The sequence below is a fragment of the Dermacentor andersoni genome, chromosome 6, assembly GCF_023375885.2.
Source record: "Dermacentor andersoni chromosome 6, qqDerAnde1_hic_scaffold, whole genome shotgun sequence".
NCBI classification, from domain to species: domain Eukaryota; kingdom Metazoa; phylum Arthropoda; class Arachnida; order Ixodida; family Ixodidae; genus Dermacentor; species Dermacentor andersoni.
This window is the reverse complement of record NC_092819.1, coordinates 85,902,473-85,930,394: the sequence shown is the minus strand read 5'-3', so window position 1 is coordinate 85,930,394 and position 27,922 is coordinate 85,902,473. Positions and strand designations below refer to the sequence as shown.

The 27,922-nt window shown below is 46.5% G+C and overlaps 2 protein-coding genes across 3 annotated transcripts; both read left to right on the top strand.

The window, feature by feature from the left end:
* Window positions 1–1,507: 1,507 nt before the first annotated feature.
* On the top strand, window positions 1,508–17,279 carry LOC126522507 (sulfotransferase 1C2-like). 2 transcript variants are annotated; one of them, XM_055066450.2, is made up of 2 exons: window positions 1,508–1,613; window positions 14,214–17,279. In XM_055066450.2, exons 1-2 carry the CDS (start codon window positions 1,589–1,591, stop codon window positions 15,179–15,181), a joined length of 993 nt encoding a protein of 330 aa, XP_054922425.2. In that variant the 5' UTR covers window positions 1,508–1,588; the 3' UTR covers window positions 15,182–17,279. The 2 variants fall into 2 exon arrangements, with proteins under 2 accessions (XP_054922425.2, XP_050027219.2); XM_050171262.3 differs by lacking the exon at window positions 1,508–1,613 and adding an exon at window positions 13,032–13,182.
* A 2,576-nt stretch (window positions 17,280–19,855) lies between these two features.
* Window positions 19,856–23,416, top strand: LOC126522503 (sulfotransferase 1A1-like). Its single transcript, XM_050171258.3, has 2 exons — window positions 19,856–20,044; window positions 21,715–23,416. Exons 1-2 carry the CDS (start codon window positions 19,987–19,989, stop codon window positions 22,695–22,697), a joined length of 1,041 nt encoding a protein of 346 aa, XP_050027215.2. The 5' UTR covers window positions 19,856–19,986; the 3' UTR covers window positions 22,698–23,416.
* The last annotated feature ends 4,506 nt before the right edge of the window (window positions 23,417–27,922 follow it).

Sequence of the window (27,922 nt, the reverse complement as noted above, 5' to 3'; positions counted from 1 at the left end):
TGTGAGGCGTTCGACGTAATTAGAGTGGGAGGTTCACAAAGGTTACGTCGCCACGAAGCTTTCCAGACAATCTTGTTTTGAGGTTGTGCCAAATTATGAATCCAGAAAAGCAGTCTTCTTGTGAATAGCGTTGCAAGTTTTGCTTTTTTATTAGGCTCTAAAAATGTTTTTTGTGTTTTCGTCTGCTCCATTCTTGGCCAATCGGAAGTGCCACTGCAATCTGAGCGATCACAGATCCCAATTTGCGCACGCCTAAAGAGACTACTTGAGTTATTAATACGCTAAGAATCCTCCGCACAGTCATGCATTAACCTGTGAGCAATATATGTGCCTTCTGCAGTTTCTTTTAGAAAATAAATGACAGTGTCTGTTAGTTAATGCTAAAGTCCAACTTTCTTACCTGCCCAGAGAATGGGTAAATGATAATGTAATCAACGTCGTCAAAGAAAGAGACTTTATTGTCCAAACTGAAAGAAAACAATGCATTGACGTAATAGTTCTGCGGAAACCCGCAAGGTGGAGAGAAGTAATTAATGAAGGGAAAAATCAGACATCCACCCGTTCGTAGCGATTGCTACAAAGGAAACCCATACGGGTTCCTCGAAAGAAAAGCCTCACAGTTGAAGAAAAATTTGTCCCGGTCCGGGACTCGAACCCTGGACAACCGTCATTCCGAGGGAGCCGCTCTACCATCTGAGCTAGCCAGGCGGCAAGCAGAAGGCAGGGCGAAGTCGAATTTGTCGACAACACTCCTGGTCCGGGACAAATTTTTCTTCAACTGTGAGGCTTTTCTTTCGAGGAACCCGTATGGGTATTATTTTGGAGCAATGGCTACGAACGGGCGGATGTCTCATTTTTCCTTTCATTAAAAACAATAAATTTCATGAAACAACAGGGCGAGCACGTTTGCCCACAAGCGGTGGCTTTTCGGTGTAAAAATAAATTATAATAATATCAGTAGTTTGTGTATTTTGAATAAAACGCAGTATTATTACAATTAGCGCCTTGGAAAAGAAAGCGCATGTTTTTTTTTTTTTTCGTTCAGTTTATTCTTCGCTTCAGCAAACACTCTGAGAGGCATCAACCTAAAGCAAGAATTAGCTTGAGTTTGGTTCTAGCGAGATAAATGTTCGGTTTATTTTTCAAAATGCCATTTTCAACAGTCTGCAGGAATGTCAGAAAATTAAAATAATTAAGGTTTTGTTTTTTACGCTAGGTGTCAAGACTAGTGTTATAAACTGCTACACGAGAACTATTGCTCTTGCTTGTATAAAAAGGTCCACATCGTATCACCAATGCAATGTTAACTTTGGGGGGAGGGGAGGCTGGCGATATATTCATTGTTTCCTCAAATATTCGTTCTCATGCCAACATTCGAAAAGCTACCTCGAAATTGGCTGCATTCCCAACAGGACGGCCAATTGCCTCTACGCTGATATACGCAGAGAAGAGCGCTTTGTTGACTTTGGCTGATTAGACCACTCCGAGCAATCGACGAGTAGCACAAGTTAGCAGAGCTCCCTTCGCTCTGGACGAATACGTGAAATTTCCACGGATATCTTCACAGCTAAGCCACGTGGCCGGCGCGATGCACAACACGCACGAAGGAGAAAGTAAGTTCTAGTAAAAATATATTTCATTGTATTTCCGTTCAGCACATCAAAGAAGTCTGAGTATTCTTCTTTTTTTCGAGTAGAATTAAAGAGATAAGGTTATAAATACATTGAATAGCTATAAGGAATACAATGAAATACACTGAATAGGCTAAAAATTCGTCCAGTAATAGTTAAGTTTCAACTTAAGAATTAGAAGTCGGTTAAAGAAGTAAGATGTGCCATGTAGTTCAGCAAATTGAGATGTTGGGCTTGTTGGTGGTGCACATCTGTCAATGCATATCGTTCTAGGTAAGAATAAATGCAGAAAGATGGAATAAGGGATTCTGTCTTTTCGTTCTTTCTTTTTACCTCTACTGTGGCCACCTCGAAAAGATACCTTTGTGTGTTAGCGCGATTCCTAATCAACCCTGATCGTCCGCCTTGCTCATAAACACTCGTACTGGATTTATGCGCGGTGCCATCGATTCGCTTAGCTAGGGCACAAGCCCCGCTAACCCACTGTTCATCTATGGCGGGTCCGAAATGCGGAAATTTCTTTGAACGCGCAAAATTACGTCATAAAACCACTTCTATTGTTCAGCTTACATCGGCCCCATTTGAGGTGATAAACGCTTCCAAACGAATCAGACGGTTCCGATATGTCAACAGTCAGTTTCCAGTTTCGTAGCTTACGAATCAGCTGGCGTGCGCTGTGACTGGCGACTGATATAACATAGAGCAACGGTGAGATCGCATTGACTGCTTGTTGGTGTATCTTGAGTGTTGTGGAGGCTCCTAATTCATAAAACCTCATGCGGGAGCTCTAACTCAATGTGGGTGCGTTGTTCATTTATTTGGCTGCTCTCGAACATTCTGTAAGTTCACCGGAAACTATCTGTCGGTGACCAGGCGCAAAGAAATAGTAAACAACAAACGAAGCGAGGAAGTGGAGGAAAATTGTTTTCCAGTGACCAGCAGATATTTAGCAAACTATTTAAGGTCCACCAAGCTGCCTTGCAAAAATTAAAATTTGTGCACCACAGCAACGAGAAACAATATAATTTATATGGAGCGTGGTCTTCCACGTGGTTAAAAATTGAATTATGGGGTTTTACAAGCTAAAACCACGATATGATTATGGGGCACGCCGTAGTGGGGGACATCGGAAATTCAGACCACCTTGGGTTATTTAACCTGCACCTGAATCTAAGTACACGTGTGTTTTCGTATTTCGCCACCGTAGAAATGCGACCGCCGTGGCCGCGATTCGATCCCACGCCCTCGTGTTTAGCAGCATCTTCCACTTCCTATACATTTGTAGAGATGAATAAAATTTTTGTTGTGGAACAATATGCATACATGAACTCTGGCAAACGTGCGAGAGAAAGCCACAGGAGTGCAAGAAAAGCATTGCGTGGGAACTGCATGTGGAAGCACGCTTGAAACAGTCAGTTATTCCTATGATTTCTTCCACAGTTAATTAACCAAACAGGTTGCAGAAGCATTTTTCTCTGTGCTTAGAAGCAAATCTAAATATTTTGCAAACTGTCTGCCTATTCCTGGCAAACAAGCGTAATCTTACTAAAAAGAAAAACAAAGAAAAACTATTTTCTCGTTTCTGTTGTCTAGGGCTGAAGGCGAACAACCGAAAGAAGCCTAACCTAATGATGGTCAGGGGCACTCCTTTTGCGGGCTACTTCCATCGCGAGTACATCGAATCTGCCATGGACTACGTCCACCGCCAGGGCGACCTGTTTATTGTAACCTACGTCAAGTGCGGTACTACGTGGATGCAGCACATCGTGTACCTTATCCAAAACGACGGCGTGCCTCCGGCTAGTGCCGTAGAGTTCTACAAGGCTTCACCGTTTATCGAAATCTGTGGCGCTGACTGCATGCAATGGGTGAAGAGGTCCGGTGCCGTCAAAACCCACCTTCCGCTACATCAAATGCGCTACTCCCCCGAGGCGAAGTACATCGTCGTTATAAGGAACCCATTCGACGTCTTGGTGTCCATGCACCACTTCTGGTTCATGATATCCGCTTACGAGTACGAAGGCAGCTTTGACAACTCCTTCGAGAACTTCATGGACAATTACATAGAGAGTGGAGACTACTTTGCCTTTTACCGAGACTGGTACGAACGCAGCGCCGATCCCAACGTGCTGTTCATGGTCTACGAAGAGGTCAAAAAAGATCCGGAGGCAGCGATACTTAAGGTCGCCAGGTTCCTCGGGCCAGAGTACGAGCAACGCCTGCTGCTCAACGACGGCAAGGTCCTCAAGGACGTGCTAAAGTACAGTAGTGTGGAGGAGATGAAAACGTACACCAACGACATGATCCACGACTTCTACGCGTCCGAGTTTGCCTTTCAGGGAGAGGCGTACGAAGGCCTGCGTAAGTTTCATGAAGTCGTACACAACGCGCGCGGTCGAGAAGATGGACACGGTGCATGTGCGGACAAGATCTACTACGTGCGCAAGGGCGTGGTCGGAGACTACAAAAACTGCTTGTCTCCCGAACAGGTGAAGAGGCTGAAGTCGAGATTTCAAAAGGAAACGCAAGGCAGCGGAATCGCTAACTTGTGGCCGGATATGGGATTCCATGAATGAGAAGAATGACCTGCGACCACAAAAAAAAAAAGGAAGAAAATTGGTCATAAAAAAAAGGACGATGCGTCAGTGCCAGGTCTGTGGTGTCGACACAAAATGAACATCGCTTTTCGTATGTCGCAGCAGTTTAGTACGCACGATTTATTATCGCATCTTCGTGTAAACACTATGTCTGACCCCGCTGGCCTTTCAAGTAAACAAGTCGGAAGTGCACGGCGCATGGCCCGTCCCTTGTATTCTACAACCCCTGTTGATTAGGTACATCATACGTCCCATCGTAGGTGTGACAAACAAGTGCTCGGCAAGCCTAAAAAATGATGAGGTTTTACGCGCTAAGACCACTTTCTGATTATGAGGCACGCCGTGGTGTGGGACTCCGGAAATTATGACCACTTGGGGTTCTTTAACGTGCACCTAAATCTAAGTAAACGGGCGTTTTCGCATTTCGCCCGAATCGAAATGCGGCCGCCGTGGCCGGGATTCGGTACCGCGACTTCGTGCTTCGGCAAGCCTCGTACCGATCGTTCGTAAACAGCGCTATCTCGCACAATTAAGGAAACGTCCTTTGCTGAGTTTTTTTTGCTAAACTCATTCAGCAACTAACTCAATGGCAGCAGCATCAGCCTCTATAATGGCAGCGTCTATAATGGCAGATTTTCATACCTCCACAAAACGAGTATTACGCAGATCTGAGACGTGCGTTATTCTGCGTCCCCTAAACGACCTAATAGCGGAAGTTACTGCGTATCATACTGACCGCAAATAAAAACGGAGACACTGGCAGAGAACACAAAAACGGCATGGGCGGTGTATGATAAGCAGTAATATGATATGCAGTAAACACCAACTAGGCCAAACTGAAGTTCTGAAGCAGAGGTTACCCTTCACTATAAAGAAAAAAGGTTGATTTGCTAAAAATACGGTAATTAAATTTTCATGCCATCAAAACATGAGCCTTCTTATTCATTTATACTTTGTTCGGAACGTCCGAAGGAAATTGCCGTGCGTCCTATCGCCAAGGCTGAGATGGCTTACATCAGGATATAGGTACGGCGACTACTTTTCCTGGTTTGTCTGGAACGTCGCGGTAAGTACTAGCTTTGAGTGTTGCCTTTCGTAATGTAATGTCATACACCTCGCCAGTGCCTTCAGCACCAACATCGCTCAACAACTTATTGCTTTGCTCTTTCTATTTCCACGTGCCGTGTATTGCGCTAAAGGTTGTGAATCACGGCCGGCAATTCACTCAAATGTTCACGTTGCCTGTTAGACAGATGCGCCGTCTCTGAACGTTGTCAAGCACAACCAGCAGGTATATGTACTGGCTGAAAGCAACCTATCTGTCTGTAGTGGCCGTCCCAAAATGCGATAGGCCTTTGCGCGACCGTGCCGGCTTTTGTTGCTGCGATAATGCTTACTTTGTTGTCGCAACGACTTCAGGCGGTGCATTAGAGTCGCTGAGGTTGCAGCAATACAGCTTCGACTTAACTGCCGTGTCGCGAGTTCAGATAACGGCAGATAAGCGATGGCATTACGATAATAACTTTTTATGTTGCTATATTTTGTCTAGTAATGTCAAGTTTTGACGCTTTGCAACATTTTTTTGTTGCCTTCTGCAACTAAGGTGGTGACGATGCTGATAAAGTTGAATATTACATGTCTATATTGACCACCTTGCAACTTTTCGCAGGCAGTCTTTGTACAGAATACTTCACACACAGCGATCTACTTGTTTAAGCTTATAAACATTGGGACACTGCAGTAAGTGCGCGACCACGCCTTATAAGGAGCTTTGTTCATCGTGACCTTTATATCATAACAGTCAGACCATTCCCGTGATAGGAGCTCTGTGATTTGTAGATCTGACCGATCGGCAAAGCCAAGCGATTATGGCGCATACATTGCGCTCGAGCCCCCATTTAAAACTCGGGAACACTGTATAGGAAGTAAAAGTTTATTTCATTCATTCATTTCTGAGGTTTTACTTGCCAAACTACCATATGATTATGAGGCATGCCACAGCGGTTAACTCCGGATCAATTTTGACCTGCTGAGGTTCTTTAACGTGAACCCAGAATACGGAACGCGGGCGTTCTTGCATTTCACCCCAACCGAAATGCGGCCGATGCGGCCGTGATTTGATATCATGCTCTCGGGCTTAGTAGCGCAACGCCAAAGCCACTACGCCTTGCGGCGGGTGAAGTTCTACGTATTACTAAACGTTGACGCCAACTTTTAGTGCTTACATGAGGAGGAAAAGGTGAAATGAACTTTATTTATAGAAATGAGCAGACGGTGGAATCGTCGGACGTGGGCGCCGTCCCCAGTCCAGGATACCGAGGGCCCGAGCCGATAGCGTGGCCCTGTTCACCAAACAGTTCTGGTCTCCAGTGCTCGGGCTCGTCGGCAGAAAATAGCATGAAACCAGCGGTCCGGCCGAGACCAGATACGAGTACACACCGAGCGGTAGGGCGGGTCCGCATGAAAGCAGTTTCCCGCGCGCACGCCACTGAAGGTGCCGCTCTCATTGCTGTCCGCCGTTCGTGGCTCGCGTCTTTCATCTGCGCTTTCATCTTTCGCCGTCGTGCTCTTCGCTCGGTTACGGCGCCGCCACCGCCGACAACGACGCTCGCTGTAAGAACGGCACGCTCTAAAATTGCACAGTTTGCACGAACTTACATATTACGAGATTTAGCGAAGCTAGTTTTTTTATGCAAGATCTTGCCGATCTAGTTATTTTATATAACCTTACCATTGCTACCAGCGCGTTATGGAGAGCCTAGCAAGATATATGGCAGCAAGTTACCAACTTCAAATTAGTAACGCGGAGAGGGAGACATGAATAAATGTTTATTAAAAATAAGTAAGAGGCAACCTTTGTGGTTCCTCCATACAGGTGCCTTTATTAGGTGGATTATCTACTCTTCAGTCTTGGTAAGCATAATAAATAAAAAGACAATAACCAATCAGCAGTCGTATAGACGGCTTTCTGGTGCGCAGGGGTACCTCTTGGCAGAATCCAGTCCTTTAATGAAACGACTAAGCTCTGTAGAGAGAAAAAGATCTGTCTCCATTACACTCTGTGAAAGTGGATGTACAGCGAAGCTGTTGCTGATGTTGGACAAGTGCCACGACCCCAACTGACGCTAGGCGACGTAACACAAGCGCCACCACTACAAGTGACGTATACGTCGTGCCAGCACGCACATGTGCGAAAGTGCGGCATATATCCTCATTCTTCTAGGCCCTCCGCCAAGCGCAAGTGCCTTATTGAACTTAAATGAATTTTTCAAAGTAAATTGCGTAAGAAAATTTGTAAGGTATAGACTTACACACAAGCTGCAGACATGATGATTTCGCACTGCATTTCGAATATACGAGAAAAGAAAAACACCTGTTTCTGTTATGCGGAAACAGCGTTTGCCATAATGTCAATTAAGGTCGCAGTGCACGATGTGCGACAGATGCAACGGGCAGATCACCCACGCATCAAGGACAGATACATCGTGCGCACACGTACGTCACGCGCGCATGTACGTGTGCGGAAGTGCAGCACATATCCTCATTCTTCTTGGCCCTCCGCCAAGCGCAAGTGCATTAGCGTACAAAGTTAATTTCTCAAAGTAAACTGCGCCAGAAAATTTGTTAAGTACACACATACAAGCTGCAGACATGGTATATCTCCGGCTTCTTATTGGTATAGATTGGTATACTGTATTCGAGAAAACAATTTTGTTAGGCGGGAAGTCAAAGACAAAGCTCTTTTCCAGCTGCCGTTTGAGGTCCGTCAGAGAGGGCGCGGCTACTAGATGGCGGTACTATTTTTCGGTGAGCAAGAACGAACGCACGAAAAATCGCGACCAACTAGAGGCTAACAGCTTCGCTCTAAACAAAGACTGTGGCGATCAATCAATAATACGCGTGAGCACACAAAAAGGAATGGCGCTTCTGTCTTTGCGAACGGCCTTCTCCCTCTTCAACATGCGAGCGCTTCTGTGGCATTCTACAGCTCCGACGCGACAGCTACGTCAACTTTGTCCTCGTGCCGCCTGCCTCGTGCTTCCTCGAAAGAAAAGCCTCGCAGTTGAAGAAAAATTCGTCCTGATCCGGGACTCGAACCCGGGACCACCGCCTTTCCGGGGCAGCCGCTCTACCATCTACGCTAACCAGGCGGCTAGCGTAGCGTAGCGCAGGGCGAAGTCGAATTTGTCAACAACTCGAGGCAAAGGCAAGAGTTTGACGTCATAGTTCTTTTGGAAACCCGCAAGGTGGAGAAAAGTAATTATTATGGGGGAAATGAGACGTCCACCCAAACGTAGCTAAGTGCTATGAAGGAAACTCTTACTGGTTTTTCTTCAACTGCGAGGCTTGTCTTTCGAGGGAACGTTAGGAACGCACCCCGTAATGACAAGGTGGTCGCCACAATGTAGTGGTCACTACCAAGGTGCTCCTCTAAAGGCCCGTGCGCAACGACTGGGCCAGTATTGCGCACGAAGGTAAGGTCAGGGCAGGTGTCACGAGACACGCTGTTCCCCATCCGAATGTGGTGCTCTGGGTCGGTAAGCAGTGTGTATCTCATGTTACAGATGGCATTCCATAAGCGGGTCCCTTTAGCCTGCGATTTAACGTAACTCCATGCAGTATGCGGAACGTTAAAGTCGCCGGCCACCACACAAACCCGTCCAAACCTACCAAATTCTGTTAGTAGGTGCTGAAAACAGTGCGTTTGCGAACGGGGGGAAATGTATGCATTGAGTATAAACAGATTCTCGCTGCGTTTACCTTGCGTAATTATTTCCAATATTTGGTGAGCAATGTCAATCTTAGTGGTATGCATGCGACATGTAACATGTTTCGAAACTAAGGCTCCCACAAGAGGAGAGACACCCGAGAGCGTGCTGTAGCCGGATAAAGAAGGGGTGCAATTGATTTCCTGTAGAGGATGACATCGGGAGGGTTCGTGGATGTGGCGATATACTGCTGTAGGGAACCTCGTTTTCGGCGGAATCCCCTACAATTCCACTGCCACACCACTAGTTGCTCCGCGTTACGCGGCGCTATCATCATCGCGAGAGGAAGCAGGCGGTCGGGCATAGGGATGCGGGTGCCGGGTGCCCACATTTGAAGGTTGCGGCCGAGAGCCTTGGTCGGAAAGCGCGCTTTCGTTGTTACCGCTAAGCTCAGGAACTTGCATGCGTGCGAAAGTGCACTCTATACATGATTTCACTTGCTCCGTAATCCCTATTTGAAGCGCCTCCATTTGGCGTTATATCCTGTCCAGAGCCGCCTGCATACTAGTGCTCATGTCTGCCACCAGTGCGTCCATTTGTTTTTGCAGGCGCTCACAGCGCGCCTCCATGTCACGACGTAGGCGGGCTATTTCTATTAGAGGATCGGGATTTGATAACGAATTGGTAATAGGGGAAGGGGTAGGGAGAGACTTACGGGACGGAGCGAGCTGTGGGTGACACTCCGCCCGACCTACCTCCCGAGGCGCCTCCATTGCTGTTTTCTTCTCCGGGGTCCGCTGCACCCCTGAAGGGACCAGGGTCACCTTGGCTGGGGCGTTGGTCTGCAGGGCCTTCTTGTAGGGTTGTTGGGAAGATGGGGAAGAAGGGCGCCTTTCTGGGAGGCGCACCGATGCCTCCCGGGATCGAGACCGACACTTGGAGCGGGTCCGGAACTTGCGACGGAATCTCGAACGGGTCTCCGACCGGACTTGTCTGGTCTCCTTCGTTGGGGCGCGCGACGTTCGGGTCTCCGCCGTATCTGTGGTAGTGGTCGGGTCGCTGGAGGGTTGGAGTTCACTCTGCTCTTTCTCGACAGCTTTCCGCACCCAAGCTTTGTTCAGTGTCTGCCTAGCACGCCGCGGGCAGTTTGGATCCGCTGTAGGGTGGGTCCCGTCACAGCATCTGCAGTGTGGGGTGCACGGATGTGACGGGGTTGGGTTGTCCGTCCCGCACGTCGTGCAAATGACCACGTGCGGCGTAGGACAGTAATCAGCCCAGTGGCCGAACTAGTGACATATCTTGCAGACCAGTTGGCGGGGTCGATGGGGGTAGCAGCGGAGTTCTGCACCATAGAAACGCACGTAGCGAGGCACTTTAAGTCCTTCAAATGTTACCAACGCAACGTTGGTTTGACCCATCATTCGTGCTTGAAGTATTTGAGTTCCAGGAGCCAAAAGCTCATCCACTAGCTCGGAAGACGGTGTACCGGGCAAAAGACCAGGAACAATTCCCTTGCATGAGTTGTCTAGGGCCGCAAAATATGTTGTGATGGGATAGACCCGCTGACCAAGGTTCAGCTCCCTCACCTTGTACAATGCGTCGGCTACCTGTGACTGGGGTGTGCTGATGATTGCCAAGTTCTGCTGAGGTCGCAGTCGGAATATGATGTCCTGACGATCGTCGGTGGTCAAGCCGGCTGCACTCCATAGAGCACTGGCGAGTTCTGGGCGCGTCCACTTATCGAGGCAAAGTCCTCCGTGAGGCCGCAGAATTATCTTTTCATCGTGCAAAGGAAGTTGAGGCAGGTTTTGATTCCGACTGCGTTTGCGTACGGTAGGCTGGGAGGCGTCCGGAATGCCGAAGATGTTCTCGAAGGGTTGCGTCTTAGCGTGCGTTTGACGGATGCGTCGCTTATGTATGACTGTCTTCCAACAGCCACCTGTGTCATCGTCAATTTTGTCGTCGTAAATGTTCGGGGTAGCATCTCCCTCCATCCTTTCCCCGGTCGGAGTGTCTACCTCTCGTTGTTGGGAGGGAAAATTGGCGACGATGTGATCGGCGGCCACTCCCGCGGCATCCACCTCGGGCTCTTCGTTGTTGTCGAGGAACGCGCGGCGGCGTTCTCCGTCGCCGATTGCGTCTTCTGCTCGTTGGAAAATGACGTTGCGGTAGATAAATGCTCCATCGAAACAGAGCGGTGAATTGGCCGAAGGCCCTTTGCACGCCCGTTTAGAACATGGGCCTCGGAAGAGCTGGTCGCTTGGCGCCCTTGGTTCATCGTGTAGAAAACACGCCAAGGCAGCTAAGGCCCCGGCAGGGGCAGCAGCGTTGGAATTGCTTCAGAGCTGTAGAGGCGCGGGGAGCGGCAAAAAAGTCCCGGGAAGAAATGGCGGTCGGTGGGAAACGGCGAGAAAGCCGCTTCCCATATGACTCCCGGCGAAAGCGGCCCGGGCAAGGGCGGTCAAGGGCGGTCGGTGAAAGGTCGCGTGTCTCGGTGGTTGGGGAGCGCGCCGACGACACGTCCGTTCACTTCGGCCGACTGACTGGAACTCTCAGGCAGCGCTGAATGGCTAAATAGACTCACGCAACACAAGCTGACGGAAAAACTGAACGTCCGCCGATATACTGCATCTCTTTGACATCAGCTTAGAAGGTGAGGGCCTGATTAAAGGCCCTAGTCGTGCTGCGAAGAGCAAGAGCCTTTGAGGTACGGTAGAAAGCCGACAACACAGACACCCGTGCGCTAGAAACAAAGCTGTTCTGTGTAGAACAACATAAGCAGATGTCCTACGAAACTGTGTAGCACGGAAAGATGGCTAAACACGCCAAAGAGTTGTGTTCGTCAATATAGATATTAAAAGCACAGATGAAAATAACATATTTAAAGCCTGCCGCAGCGATCATGAAACACTTCTTATTGGAGATGCGCTGCAAGATTGAATAATATGCGTAAAAAGTTTAGTAAAGCGACTTGAAAGGTAGGCTGCTGGCTCTTGTGTCTCGGTATCAGTATGTCACGACGTAGTGTGCTCACTTCTTTTATTGCATTTCACGACAATTTTCCTAAGACGTACTTTCTGGGCAGTTGAATGGATTCTTACCAATTCTGCTAGACACAAGATAGGTAATCATTTCATATCTGAAGTTCCTGTTTGCAAGAAGGCTGATTGCGCATACATGCAGGACGACATCTGAATATCTATGAAAAATACCTATGTTATTTGGCCGTGCCGCAAAAATGCTTTACGAGGTCGTTAAGACAAGAAATAATGAATCAGAGACATTGATCCATTAGGTCGGTTTCCTCGGTGCTCCTGAAACCAAGCAAGACAGTTCTTAATGAACTCGGAATCTCGATTATATCAGCGTCGACCAAAGACGGAAAACATTAGCGCGGAGCCATCGTTTAGACGACAAAGGCACTTGTCAGGGTAGCAGGTGTGAGCTAACGTGGCATTTTCTCACGATGACCAAGTCCACGCTTTCAATCAGCATCTCATGCAATCGTTTGGCCCCCGTATATTCTTCTAATCTGAGACGCTTGCAATTTTACACCCTCTCCGCGGGCCCGATCAAAATAAAACACTTTTCTTTCTCTCTCTCTTTTGCAAATTTATTCCCACTCAAATGATTTTCCTGGCTATCTTAGAGGTTTCCCTGTGACCTTAGCAACAACTGCCTGCCACGCATTGCCACCACCTCATCACAATCCTTCATTTGTGATGCGAACGAACGCGGTGATGACTCCAGTTTGCACAGATCAGAGCAAACACAAATTGCATGCGACGAAATAACAAAAGAGGAGATATTGTAGCTCCATTATTATATTCTTAGACCATGACGAAATACCTCTCAGACTCACGACATCAAGAATTATTGTAGTCAGATGTTTATGGGGGCGTATGCTCACATCGTCGTCTTGTCAGCCTGACTCAAGCTTGGTGAGTAGGAGAAAACGACGTTTTTGTCATAACACTTTGGCCGCACCAGATAGCCTTTATCATCTATTGTGTAGCAAGACAAACGATATGAACAGGACAATAGAAGATGCAGCGACCTCTACAAAGCCTCCGCTGCTAAAAAACAACATTCATTGTGAGTGACACTTGATACGAGAGGCCCCAGTGCGAGGTGCTCGACGTGGTTGGAGAGGTAGATTCACAAAAGTTGCGTTGGCACGGAGCTTTCCTGACAATCTTGTTTCGAGACTGTTGCAAACCATGAATCCAGAAAAGCAGTCTTCTTGTGAGTAGCGTTGCATGTTCTCCTTATTGATTAGGCTCTAAAAATGTTCTTGGTTTTTTCGTCGGCTCCATTCTTGTCCAATCGGAGGTGTCAATGCAGTCTGACCGATCGCAGATATCAATCTGCGCACGCCTAAAAAGACTAATTGAATTATTGATAAGCTAAGAATCCGCCGCATGGTCATGAATTCATCTATGAGCAAGACATGTGCCTTCTGCAGCTTTTTTTAATAAAATAAATTATAGTGTTTGTCCGTTAATGCTAAAATCCAACTTTCCTGCCTGCCCAGACAATGGATACACCATTCAAAACGATAATGCAATCAACGTCATCAAAGCAAGAGACTTCATTGTCTTCAAACTGAAACAAAATGCATCTCATGAAATAATAGGGAGAGCACGTTTGCCCACAAATGGTTGCTTTTCGGTGTTAAAATAAATTATAAAGGTATCATTAGTTTGTGTATATTGAATAAAACCCAAAGTCTTAATATAATTAGCGCCTTGGAAAAGAAAGCACATGTTTTGTTTTGCTTTTCATTGAATTCATTTTTCGTTTCAGCAAGTACTGTGACAGGCATGAATCTGAACCAAGAAATAGCTTGGCTTTGGTTACAGCGAGATAAATCTCCCGTTTATATTTAAAAAACGAAAACACTGACAGGCATCAATCTGAAGCAAGAAATAGCTTGGGTTTGGTTTGAGCGAGATAAATGTTCGGTTTAATTTTACAAATACAGTATTCAACAGTCTGCAGGAATGTCCGAACATCCAAAGAATTAAAATTTTGTTTTTTTACGCTGGGTGTCAAGACTAATGTTGTACACTGCTAAACGAAAACTATGACTCTTTTCATGTATAAAAAGGTCCAGATCGTATTACCACAGCAATGTTAACTTTTTTTTTGTTTCGTGGGGGGGGGGGGGGGGGCTCATTCATTATTTCTTCAAATATTCGTTCTCGTTCTAACGCTCGGAAAGCTGCCTCGCAATTGCCTCAAGCATTAATACCTCTTGTGTTCCTTAATCGCAGCTGAATGCAACGTGGCGAAGTCGAACAAGCCTGCTCTGCAGTACTACAAGGGCGTGCCGCTGCCTGGCTTCTTTCCGCGAGAGTGCATCGAATCAGCCTGCAAGTACAAACCCACCAAGGACGATCTGTACATCGTCACGTACGTCAAGTGCGGCACCACGTGGACCCAGCACGTGGTCTACCTGATTCAGACGGGAGGCGTGCCGCCGTCGAACGCGGAGGAATTCTACCGGGCCAGTCCGTACATCGAGGCCTTCGGAGCCGAGTGCGTGCAGTGGATGAAGAAACCCGGCGCGCTTAAGACCCACTTGCCCGTCCAGCTGCTGGAGTACAGCCCGGAGGCCAAATACCTCGTTGTCGCCCGTAACCCGCGTGACGTCATCGTCTCTCTGCAATACCACTGGCTCGCGTTTGTCGGGTACCATTACAACGGGACCTTTGACGACGCCTTTGAGCACTTCATGAACGACGAGATTGACTGCGGCAACTTCTTCACTTTCTACAAGGACTGGTACGAGCGAAGCCGGGATCCCAACGTGCTTTTCGTCGTTTACGAGGATCTGAAGCGCAACCCTGAAGAAACGATTCTCAGAATCGCTCGCTTTATGGGCGCTGAGTACGAAGCTAATCTCCTCAAGGACGACCGCAAAAAGCTCCGCGAAGTCGTGAAATACAGCAGCGTGGACGAAATGAAAAAGTACACCAACGGTATAATCCAAGATTTCTTTCGTGGCAGCTTCAAATTCCAAGGTCCGGAGTACGAGGGATTCCGGCAATTTCATCGAGGAATTCATTCTGCTGGCGTGGAGGCGGCAAACAAAGTCAACTATGTCCGGAAGGGAATTGTGGGAGACTGGAAGAACCACTTCTCTCAAGAACAGCTCAAACGTCTGAACGAGAAGTTCAAGAGAGAAACCGAAGGCAGCGACATTGCCAACTTGTGGCCGGACATGAACTTCCTCGACTGAGACAAATTGTAGCAGTCTATTTTACGAGGCGCTGACTACATATTTTAGTGAGAACGTACGGTGTGGCCGTAAATTGTGGTTAGCTAACCCACATTACTGCACTATAGGGTCTAGAATCAAGCACGTAATCATTCTGTGGTAGTTGTCCTAGATTGTATTCGGGTGTGTCAAAAGTGGTGAAATTGTCGAAATTCTTTTTTGGACTTGTTTAATTCTGGGGCAACTGACATTACAGGAACTTGTGTTTGCGATTCGACAATACCCGTTATTAAAGACTGACTACTCATGCAACTCTTGGTGAAAAACTTGTCAACACCTTACACGTGATTTGTATTTTGACCTGATACTTTCATGAAGAGCATTGCGTACCATGTTATTGTAAAAAACCCCTGTTGAAGAAAAAAATTAAGTAGAGTCAAGTCCGGTAGACATCTACGTAATGCGGAGCAGCCTTAATTTCGCAGAGAACGATTCTGGTGAATCATGCAACTGTTCTGCAGCGAATGTTTAATGTTCTTAGGACATCTTGTGAACTGATGCCACGGATGGTGTTGTTTGTTGTTGTTGTGATACACCGTGAGCCAAGTTGCCATCAGAGAGGTTCATTGATTACTGGCGCATAACCAGTGGTGTATACCCTGCGAAGCATATCCACTGGCACATAGTGGCTCCTGTGAAACATACCCAACTTGGCGTTAAAAAGGTTCATTCAGAAGAGGCACATAGCCAGTGCCTACCCAACATTTTAGACGACGCTATTTTTTGCGATCGACCTAGGAAAATGGCTAGATACGCATTACAGCGAACTTGGTTGAACACGTCAAGAATGCTTCGCATTATTAAATTTTTTGCCGCCACTTGGTTTCTGAAAGCCAGGCGCTTTGTTATTTTATTACGTAAGCTGTTCGACAAAACTTGCTTACAGGATGTGTTACAGCGCATCTTATAGGACGCGCCAGGGATGCCATAATTACGAAGGAAACAAAGCGTAGTATAGCAACGTGCCTCCCGGTGACGTCAACAATTGTTTGTTAAACGGTCCCGAATTTGATCGCGAACGTAAAGTGGTAATTGGTGTACTGAAGCGCAACATAGCCCAGCGTACAATCGCAAGCGACGGTTTGTTCCCACGAGGACAGTGGGTATTTATGAGAGAGAGAGAGAGAGAGACAACTTCATGTAGTCGCCTGCAGAACGACACCATGACTAAATGGCGCCGTGACGCGGGCCCTGACGTCTTCTCAGCGGGTGGTCTCTACTCAACTCCAGCGCGTGTTACTCCCGCGGTTGGTCGCCCTGTGGGGCAACGTTCCGTCGGTTTCGCTCGGCCTTTGTCTTTCAAGAGCCGCCGAGACCTGCTGGACGGCCCAGGTTTGGCTTTCGTGGTCGTAGCATTCCGCCGCAGCCGCGAGTCGCGGCGGAATCGAACTTTTTCGGCTCCTACTCAAATTTATCCATGGTACGGAGCAGGAGTACGAATGGTGAACCCTGCGTTTGAGATAACAGGAGAATGGGGGGTGAGATGACGCGTAGTCTGTTTCGCCCCGGTTTGAATCCAGATGCAACGGGCTTCGGACCCAGCCGCACTTCATAAGCTACGCTAGCGCGGAGTTATTTCCGGCAGTTTTTGCTAGGCCTCTGTAAAGTGCATTTGTGTTCCTGATTCATTTTTCGGGAATGGAAATGTGTTCAAGAATTGACACTCGTTTTCACTCACTTTGGAAGGAAGGAAACATTTAGAAAACAGACACGAAAGCGTTAAAAAGGTAGCAACGACTCTGCTGGAACTTCTCTGGAAACAAAGAAAAAAGAAATTTAGATAACGGGGGATAGGCCATCCAAAGGTTAATTCCTCTAGCCTGCTACACAACGCCGGGGAAAGGGGAGGGGAAAGAAATAGGAATAAAAGTTTGCATTCCAAAAAATGAGGACGTTTTGCAGGTTTATCTTGTCATCAAATCTCTGCGTCTTTTGTTTTCTCATATTATAATTAACTTGAAGTTAGATGAAATTATATGCGCTTCACAGCGGTTGTTGCTATCGGCCAAACTAAATTTATGTCTGTATCAGAGCAATAAACGAAATACCTTTAGATCTAGTTGAAAATTCTAGCGGTTGTTTTGTCACTGGCTCTTCTAGCAACCATAAATTATTCAGTGCTTAAGGACTGATACCGTGAGGTGAAACAACCACATTACATAAACGTCCGCAAATTATTCCCAGAATTAAAGAAACATCACCAAAGACACATAATCTTGCATAGCGTACCGCAAAACCCGGTCTTGTCATCTCACTCGACAGAATTGACTGTCGAATGCACAGACTTCGTAACAAAGCGAACTTCCTTTCAACACACAAACATGAACAGTGAGTACGATAACAACAGGATGGGAACCAAAAGGTTATAAGGCTCCATAGCTAACACAACTTTCATTCGACGTTGTTCTTACAAACTTGTGCAGCAGCAGTACCCTGCAATATTTTCCAAATTCTATAACACGCACAGAACGTGCTGTCCCTGAATAGGGTCACTGCCTTTGCGTTCTTAAACAAATGATCCACTAACGTCACTGGGTGCGAGTCCACGATGCTTTCCGTGGGACGATCGCTGACGTGGCCCGCGTAGTCATGGTACTCGGCGCTTGCCTGACGTGCATGTGGTCAGACAGACGGGAAGCCGTGCACTGGTCTTGGCTGTCGACGGCGGCGCCTCACTGAGGCATGACATCGGGCGGGTGGACTTCGTGGATGCGCGAGGTACTGGGGCGAGACCCCCGACCAGCATGCCACGGCCTTGTAGAAGTTTCCGAGACACAGCGCTGACATGTCTGTTCAACTTCACTTCTCAATCAAGTCTATCTTCGCGCCGCTCGCGCTGCAACGTCTTTTCTCACGCGCACTTAATTTTCTTCACTTTTGGCACCCTGCCCTTTTAACTTCTTGTTGTTGTTCTTATGACTGAAGTTGTCGTTTCCAACAATTGGCTCGTCATTCCAAACAGATAGCTTCCGCTGTTGCACGCAGCGCCGAACACAGCCCCAAGGGCTTGCGTCTGAGTTAACGTTCTTCAATATATCTATTGTTCATATACTATACTGGGTACGGGGGGGGGGGGGGGAGGCGGATAGCATGAAAGTCAAATGATTGATTCATGGAGTTGAACGTCCTGAAGCAACACTAGTGCTGTGAGAGATGTCGTAGTGGCGGACTCAGAAATAACTTTACCCACCTGGCTTTCGTTAAAACAAACCTAAATCAAAGTGCGCGAGCATGCACGGCCCATGGGAATGCCGCCGCCAGGGATCGAACCCGCGACCTCGTGCTTAGCAACAGGAAGTCATAGCCATTGAGACACTATGACGGAGGAAGTCAACTCGCCGATATAAGCACACGCGTCTGCAAGAAACGTAAAAGGAGCACACATTTCCGGGCTGGTTGGTTTGATAGATTTACTATGGCTATAGAGCTTAAGGGACGCTATGCGGCATTGTCAGCGCGCGGTGATGCACTGCGGTGTGGTGATGCACCGCGATGTATTTAAGCGTCGTTATCGGTGCACTGCTGTGATCACGGTTGTGAACTATATTGTTCAAGGATTGCGGTATTATGCTCTGCACAAATGGCAATAAAGATGCGTGGTGAATTGTGGAAGCGAGCATGGTCGCGAAAGTGGGCGCTAGCTGCGTCAGCGCCGCGTCTGCAGCCACTGAGCAGAAACGACATGACTTGTCTTGACTCTGTTGGACTACAAGCGCGGTGATATTCTCTAAATGTTTTCGTGGGTTGCTATTTGTTGCCGCCACGTCGGGTATAAGTGCATCACCTCTCAATACAATAATGCAGTTCAAAGCTAGCCCACCGCCCTTGTTTTTCTTTACTGTCCACGTCGCCTAAGCGCTATGGTCCCTGTAAATGCAAGAGAGAAAACAGAAAGTTCGAAACAATAGTACATCGCCTGCGGCTTGGTACTGCATTTAAGCGACGCTTCTTCTACAGCATAATACGTGCCTCTATATCCCAGTGTTATTGTCGACATACAGACAAAGATGTGCACCATCTCCTCCACGAGTGCGCTAAATAATATTCACAACGAAGGGTTTTGCAAGCAAATTTGTTGCCTTTAGATAGAAGAGCACTCACTCTAAGAAAGATACTTGGCCCATGGCTAACAGCGGGCCTTTAGAGAAGAGCACTTCTTATCTTTAAAAAGTTTTTTGTGGACACCGACATTCTGGGAAAATATTAAATTTCAGCGTATCCTAATAAGCTAATTAAGCGATATAAATGTTGTTGTGTGTTGAAAATTTACTTACGCGGGGATCGTGATTTTTACGCTGTTTTTAATTACTTGTGTTCTATGTTTTGTACTGTAATTATTTCAGTGCTGTGTTTTGGCTATTCAAAATATCTGACTTGATACATGCGTATGTGTGTACTGAACTCGTGCATAAAACTATTGTTTTTATTCATCTGGTGTTCTAATGAGTGTCATATCTTGTGGCAGTATCCTCCCTTTTTGCGCATATTTGTTTTCTTTGCGAAGTGACAAGCAGTCGCCGGTGCCGCAATAAAGGCGGCGGTGACTGCTATTCATTTAAATAAGACAAAGGAGGAGGTATCGTTATCTGTCATTGGCTGCAATCCCAACAGGACCGCCCTTTGCCTCTCTATATATACACTCATATACGCAGACAAGAGCTCGTTGTTGACTTTGGCTGATTAGACCGCCCCGAGAAATCGACGGGAGCTCTGCACAAGGTAGCAGAGCTCTCTTCACTCTGGACGAATACGTGAACTTTCCACGGATGTCTTCGCAGCTAAGCCACGTGACCGGCGCGATGCACAACACGCACGAAGGAGAGAGTAAGTTCTCGTAAAACTATCCCTCAGTGTATTTCCGTTCAGCACATCAAAAAAGTCTGAGCAATCGTTCTTTTTTCAAGTAGAATTAAAGGGACATAAGGTTACAAATACAATGAATAGGTATAAGGAATACATTTAAATGCAATGAACAGGTTAAACATTTGTTCAGTAATAGTTCAGTTTCAAACTAAGAACTAGAAGTCGATTCGATAAGCAGTGTAGTTCAGCAAAGTAAGATGTTGGGCTTGTTGGGGTTGCACAGCTGTCAAGGCATATCGTCCTAGTTAAGAATAAATGCACGAAGAAAGAATAATAGATTCTGTCTTTTTGTTCTTTCTTCTTACCTCTTCTGGTGCCCATTTTGAAAGGATACAGTGTACCTTGGCGTGTTCGCGTGATTCCTAATCAACCCTGGTGGTCCTCCTTGCTCATAAACACATGTACTGGCTTTATGCATGGTGCAATCGGCTTGCTTAGCTAGGGTACAAGCACCGCTAATGCATTGTTAATGTATAACGGGTCGGAAATGCGGAAATTTCTTCGAACGCGCATATTTAGTGCACAGAACCGCTTCTATCGGTCAGCTTACGCCGGCTCCATTTGAGGTGAGAAGCGTTTCTTGAGGAATCGCATGGTTCCGATGTGTGGGCAGTCAGTTTCCAGTTCTGGAGCTTACGAGTCAGCTCGCGTGCGCTGTGACTGGTGAATGTCATAGCGTAGAGTGGCGGCAGAATCACATTGCTTGCTTGCTTGTGCATCTTGAGTGTTGTGGAGGCTCGTAATTTATAAGAACTCATGTGGGCGCTGTGAGTCAATCTATGTGGGTGTGTTGTTTATTTATTTGACAACTCTTTAAAAAAAAAATTAAGTTACGGGATTTTACGTGCCAAAACCACTTTCTGATTATGAGGCACGCCGTAGTGAAGGACTCCGGAAATTTTTACCGCCTGGGGTTGTTTAACGTGCACCTAAACCTAAGTACACGGGTGCTTTCGCCCCCATCGAAATGCGGCCACCGTGGCCGGTATTCGATCCCTCGACCTCGTGCTCAGCAGCCCAACACCATAGCCACTGAGCAGCCGCCAGCATTTGTCAGCGCTTGACCATTCTGTAAGTTGACCGGACACTACCTGGCGGTGACTAGATGCAAACAAACTAGTAAACAACTAACAAATTGAGCAAACGGAGGAAAACTGTTTTTGAGTGACCAGCAGATATTTAGCAAAATATTTAAGGCCTGCCAGGCTTCCTTGCAAAATAAAAAGTTCTGCTCGACAGCAACAAGACCCGTTTTCCAGGCAAAATAATTTAGATGCAGCGCGGCGTCTTCCACATGCTTGCTTCCTCTACACTTGTAGGGATGAATGGAATACAACATTAAGTCTGCTCTGCAACAATATACATACATGTACTCTGGCGAACGTGAAATGGAAAGCAACATTAGAGGAAGAAACCCACTGTGTGGAAACTGCGTGCGGGAGCACACTTGAAACAGTCAGTTATTCCTATGATTTCTTCCGCAGTTAATTAACCAACCAGCTTGCAGAAGCATTATTCTCTGTGCAGAGAAGCCAACCTCAAAATATTGCAAACTGTCTACCTATTCCTGCAAACAATCGTGAACTTACTGAAAAAGAAAAACACTTTTTCTTTTCGTTTCTGTTGTCTAGAGCTGAAGCTGAACAACAGAAAGAAGCCTAACCTAATGATGGTCAGGGGCACTCCCTTTGCGTCGTACTTCCATCGCGAGTACATCGAGTCTGCCATGGACTACGTACACCGCCAGGGCGACCTGTTTATCGTAACCTACGTCAAGTGCGGTACAACGTGGATGCAACACATCGTGTACCTTATCCAAAACGGTGGCGTGCCTCCGGCTAGTGCCGTAGAGTTCTACAAGGCTTCACCGTATATCGAGGTCTGTGGCGCTGACTGCGTGCAATGGGTGAAGAGGCCCGGTGCCGTCAAAACCCACCTTCCGCTACATCAAGTGCGCTACTCACCCGAGGCGAAGTACATCGTCGTTATAAGGAACCCATTCGACGTCTTGGTGTCCATGCACCACTTCTTGTTCATGATATCCGCTTACGAGTACGAAGGCAGCTTTGACGACTCCTTCGAGAACTTCATGGACAATTACATAGAGTGCGGAGACTACTTTGCCTTTTACCGAGACTGGTACGAACGCAGCGCCGATCCCAACGTGCTGTTCATGGTCTACGAAGACGTAAAGAAAGATCCGGAGGCAGCCATACTTAAGGTCGCCAGGTTCCTCGGGCCGGAGTACGAGCAACGCCTGCTGGTCAACGACGGCAAGGTCCTCAAGGACGTGCTGAAGTACAGTAGTTTCGAGGAGATGAAGACGCACACCAACGACATGTTCCACGACTACTACGCGGCTGAGTTTGCCTTGCAGGGAGAGGCGTACGAAGGCCTACGTAAGCTTCACGAAATCGTGCACAAAGCGCGCGATCAAGAAGATGGACACGGCGCATGCGCGGACAAAGTCTACTACGTGCGCAAGGGCGTGGTCGGAGACTACAAGAACTGCTTCTCTCCCGAACAGGTGAAGAGGCTGAAGCAGAGATTTCAAAAGGAAACGCAGGGCAGCGGAATCGCTAACCTATGGTCGGATATGGGATTCCATGAATGAGGGAAATGTTCTGCGACCACAAAAAAGTTGCTGTACACATGCAAAAACGTTTATAATGTTATTACGCTATTATGTTATTGTGTTTAGCGTTTATTGTTATTGCTCTACATATTGTATTTGCTAATGTATTAATTTTCCGTGTTGCGTACATATTCCTTTCTTTATACCGATGTTTCTTTTTACCGTTTCCATACTAATATTTTATCGTATTTCCCCCCTTACACAATGCCTTCTGGAAGGCCTGTAAGGTACATGTAAATAAATAAATGAATGAATGAATAAAAAAATAAATAATAAATAAATATAGAAATAAATAAAAATACGAAGTGTCAGTGCGACGTCCATTGTGTCGACACAAAATGAACAACGCTTTTCGTATGTCGCAACAGCTTAGTGGGCACGGTTTCTTATCGCACCTTCGCGTAAACACTAAGTCTGACCCCGGCTGGCCTTTCAAATAAACCAGTCGTACGTGCACTGCGCGTGACCCGTCGCTGTATTCTACAGCCCCCGTTTATTAGGCGCATCGCGCGTCCCGTCGTACGTGTGACAAACAAGTGCTCGGCAAGCCTCGTACCGACGTTCGTAAACAGTGCTATGACGGGCAATCTTAGGAAACTTCCCTCTGCTGAATCTTTTTTGCTAGACTGCTTCAGTAACTGACTCAATGGCAGGAACGTCAGCCAATGGCGTCTATATTTATTTATTCATTTATTCATATACCCTAAAGGCCCATTCGGGCATTACGTAGGGGGGGGGGGGGGGGGGAGCCAGTTACAATTACAAACGTGTAAAAAAAAAGAACATTGGGAACATACAGTGACATAATTATATACAGAAAGAATAACATACGCAAGTAAGCACTCAACACAGAAATAATCACACATTTAGAAAAACCTTCAACTGGTTAACAAAAACGTCATGGTTAATGGCAGATACAATGTCCCTCGGTAATTTATTCCAATGATATATTGCCAAAAGTAATGGTGAATGACGGTACAGATTAGTGCCAGCAAAAAGGGGTTGCACTTTAAATGGGTGATCAAAACGTTGAAAAATACTATGAGCTCCATTGATGTAAGTTTCGCGGAACGGGGATCTACTATGATAAAGCGCGTGAAAATGTGATAACAATGTTATTAGTCGGCGGTTTTGAAGAGAGGGCAATGAAAGTGATTCCTTGATGTCCATAATACTGTAGTTTCGCGAGTATATTTCTGTGATATATCTTGCTGCTTTATTTTGTATTGCTTCGAGCTGTTCGATCAGATAGGTTTGATGCGGATTCCAAATAATGGATGCGTACTCTACCTTTGAACGAACAAGCGTAGTGTATGCTAATAACTTAGTAGAAGAGTTCGCTAAGTATAAGTTGCGTTTAATGAAGCCGAGTGTTTTGGATGCCTTACTGGTTATGGTATTAATGTGCTCGTTCCAAGATAAATCAGAGGATAAATGAACTCCAAAATATTTAAATGTGGATACTTTCTCAACAGGGATTGCCTGAATCGTGTAGTAGCTCAATTCTGGATTATGTGTTCTCGTGAACGTCATGGCCTTAGTTTTAGAAACGTATAATGACGGATTTTCACACCTTCAAAAAAAAAAAAAAGAGTATTGCACAGATCACAGACGTGCATCATTCCGTTTCCTCAAAAATACAATAGTGGAAGTTACGGTTCATCATAAAGAAAAAAGACTGATTTGCTAGAAACACGGTAATTAGATTTTCATACTTTCAAAAAATGAGTTTTACACAGATTACAGACGTGCGTAAATTCCGCCTCCTAAATATTCCAATAGCCGAAGTTCCGGTTCATTATAAAGAAAACTGATTTGCTACAAACACGGTAATTAATGAGAAGACTGCTTGGAAAAAGAAAAGCATTGCTTCTTAAAAATGAAGGATACAACAATAACAACAACAACGACAAGAAAAGGCCTTACGCTGACTCCTTTTTATTAAGGGTTTGGAAGTAGCGTTGCGGCTGCCACCTCGTGGAGGCTGTCGCAAATAAAACGCGTTTCGCGCTTTTCGCTCTTCTGCCGTCGCGCACTTCGTGCAGCTGCACCCGGGAACTACCTCGCGCATCGATTGCATATGGAAGTTTGAAAACCTCTACTGCGAGACGAAATAAAAATGGGTTCCCTTATTTTCCTCGAGGGCAGTTACAAAGTGCGGAGTCGCTTGATTTGATGACTATATATTTTTTTTTCCTTGGTGCGTAGCACGGCCACATAGCACAGCCATATGAGCACATACATACAGAATAGCGTGTGCTTGAAGAAGCGCTAAAGAATGCGAGCAACTTGAAATCAGAAAGAAACTTCGCAAGGGTCTAAAAAAACGCTGCATAATTCGGTTTTTTTAATGTCAGCTTTGCCGCAGCACAAAAATGCTACGCGGTAAAGCATATCAAAGTATTGCGGTGAAGCATACGAAGAGTGACGGGCGCATCCACCGTCTCCTCTTGCAGCAAGAGCAACTAGACGCCTAATAAGTGTGCTGGCAGGCCTTCGGAACTATTTCAGACGAAGCTGGAGCGAGATGAGCATTTTGTTTCGTCGATCTTGCGCGTCCCGGATGAGAGCGTAACGCAGCCTACTAAACTTTCATGAAGTAAAAAGCAGCCAGTAAAAAAAGAAAAAAAGGCAGCGTTTTGAGTAGTCATTGTACATGAGTCTTGGTTGAACGAAATTAAAAGTTTTGTACCCGGAAGAGAAAAAGCGCGTAGAACTGCATAATTATTCACGCGACAATGCTGCTCTATAGAAGCTGCTTCGTATACCAAAGGCAATAATGTGGGGTCGGTCTCAATAAGGAAAACGTTCTTTCACTAGTTCGTTCAGGCTCACATTTACAATCATCGTCGATGGCTTCCGCGCAATATCTTTTACCTCGTAGTACATTGTGAAGTGGCTCCTTTCCACTTTTATTGTCTTTCTTCTAGGAAATCGGCTATTGTGCCGACGATATTACAGTAAGTGACCATAGCATGCTTCACGAAGTCTACACGATATCATGAAGAAGCATGGCGTCATAAAATAGCGTTGCGATCAAACATATTGCTTAGAATCATCCACTCAAACATTTGAAAACAGAGCGGAATCGGAAGTGTCAGCGTTTCTTGCACACGACTTCTTATAACAGGCCCAATAAACGGCAATGTAATAAAGATTGACGACTTGGTTGAACACAGCAGCCACTTGCGAGCCTTCTTATTAATCTGTCCTTTGTTCGAAACGTCCGAAGGAAATTGCCGTGCGTCGTATCGCCAAGGTTGAGTGAGACATGGCCTACATCAGGATATAGGTACGGCGACTACTTTTCCTGGTTTGTGTGGAAGGCGCCGGTAAGTGCTTTGAGTGTTGCCTTTCGTAATGTAATGTCATACACCTCGCCACTGTCTTCAGTACCAGCATCGCTCAACAACTTATTGTTTTGCTCTTTCTACTTCCACGTGCCATGTATTGTGTGCTAAACGTTGTGAGTCACGGCCGTCAATTCGCTCAAATGTTCACGTTGCCCGTTAGAAAGGTACGCCGTGTCGGAACGATGTCAAGCACCAGCAGCAGTTATATGCACTGGTTGAAAACAATCAATTTGTCCGTAGTGGCAGTCCCAAGATGCGATAGACCTTTCTGCGACCGCGCCTGTTTTTGTTGTTGCGATAATGCGGGCTTTGTCGCCGCAGAACGACTTCAGGCGGCACATTAGAGTCGCTGAGGTTGCTGCAATACAGCTTTGACTCAAATGCCTGGTCCCGAGTTAAGATAACGGTAGATAATCAACGGAATTCAGATAGTAGCTTCTAATGTTGCCATATTTTGTCGAGCAACATTGTTTTGACGCTATGCAACATTTTTTTGTTGCCTCCTGAAACTAAGGTGGTGGCGATGCTGACAATGATGAATATTACATGTCTATATAGTCCAGTTTGCGACTTTTCACAGGCATTCTTTGTACAGAGTAGTTCACACACAGCGATCTACTTGTTTAAGCTTGCGGACATTGCAATAAGTGTGCGACCACGCCGTATAAGGAGCTTTGTCCACCGTGACCTTTACAGCCTAACAGCCATATCATTCGCGTGATGCGAGCTCTGTGATCTGCAGGCTTGATCAATCGGCAAAGCCAGGGCCAGACCATTATGGCAGATACATTGCTCTCGAGCCTCTATTTAAAACTCCGGAACGCTGTATCGGAAGTTTATTTCATTCATTCATTTTTGAGGTTTTACTTGTCAAACTACAATATGATTATGAGGCATGCCACAGTGGCTAACTCCGGATTAATTTTGACCTGTTGAGGTTCTTTAACTTGCACCCAGAATACGGAACGCGGGCTTTCTTGCATTTCACCCCCACCGAAATACGGCCGCCGCGGCCGAGATTTGATATCGTGCTTTCGGGCTTAGTAGCCCAACACCAAAGGTACTACGCCAAAGCTACTACGCTGAAGGTATTACACCACCGCGCATGAGATTCTACGTATTTCTAAACGTTGATGCCAGATATTAGTGCTTATATGAGGTGAAAAACTTTATTTATAGAAATGAGCCGACGGTGGAATCGTCGGAGGTGGGTGTCGCCCCCAGTCCAGGATACCGAGGGCCTGAGCCGATAGCAAGGCCTTGTTCACCAAAGGGTTCTGGTCTCCAGGGCTCGGGCTTTTCGGCAGGTCCTCGCACTGCTCGACGGTTGGTTCAGTGATGGGTGGTGTCAATGGGCTGTGCCCATACTCCCATGTCAGGTGGCAGAAGGTATCGGGTGCACAGCAGAAGGCGCACTTGTAATTGTAGCTCGTAGGATACATTGTGGGCAAGGTGTCAACCGCGAATGCGAGGCATTTAGGTATTGGCATATAATTAAGGCATGCACAAATCGAAATGTAATCTGCAGCAAGGCGATCTTTAAAATTTCACCGCTTATTACAATACTCCCTGAGGCGAAATTGGAGTACAGCTATATACGTGTTTCATTTCGCGATATATTGAGGCAACGAATTTGAGAGAGTATAATCTGCGGGTCAAGCACGTCGGCTTTTATACATGACTCGTCGAAGGTTCTAGCGTAATCACTGGCGCCGCTTGGCTTCCAGAAAGTACTACACAATTCGCGTCGCGCATGCAATCATATTGCAAATTAATCCGACACCGTGAGAATCCAAACAAGCACGAGCGAGAGATGACGCGAGCAGACGATAGCACGAAACAAGCGGTCCG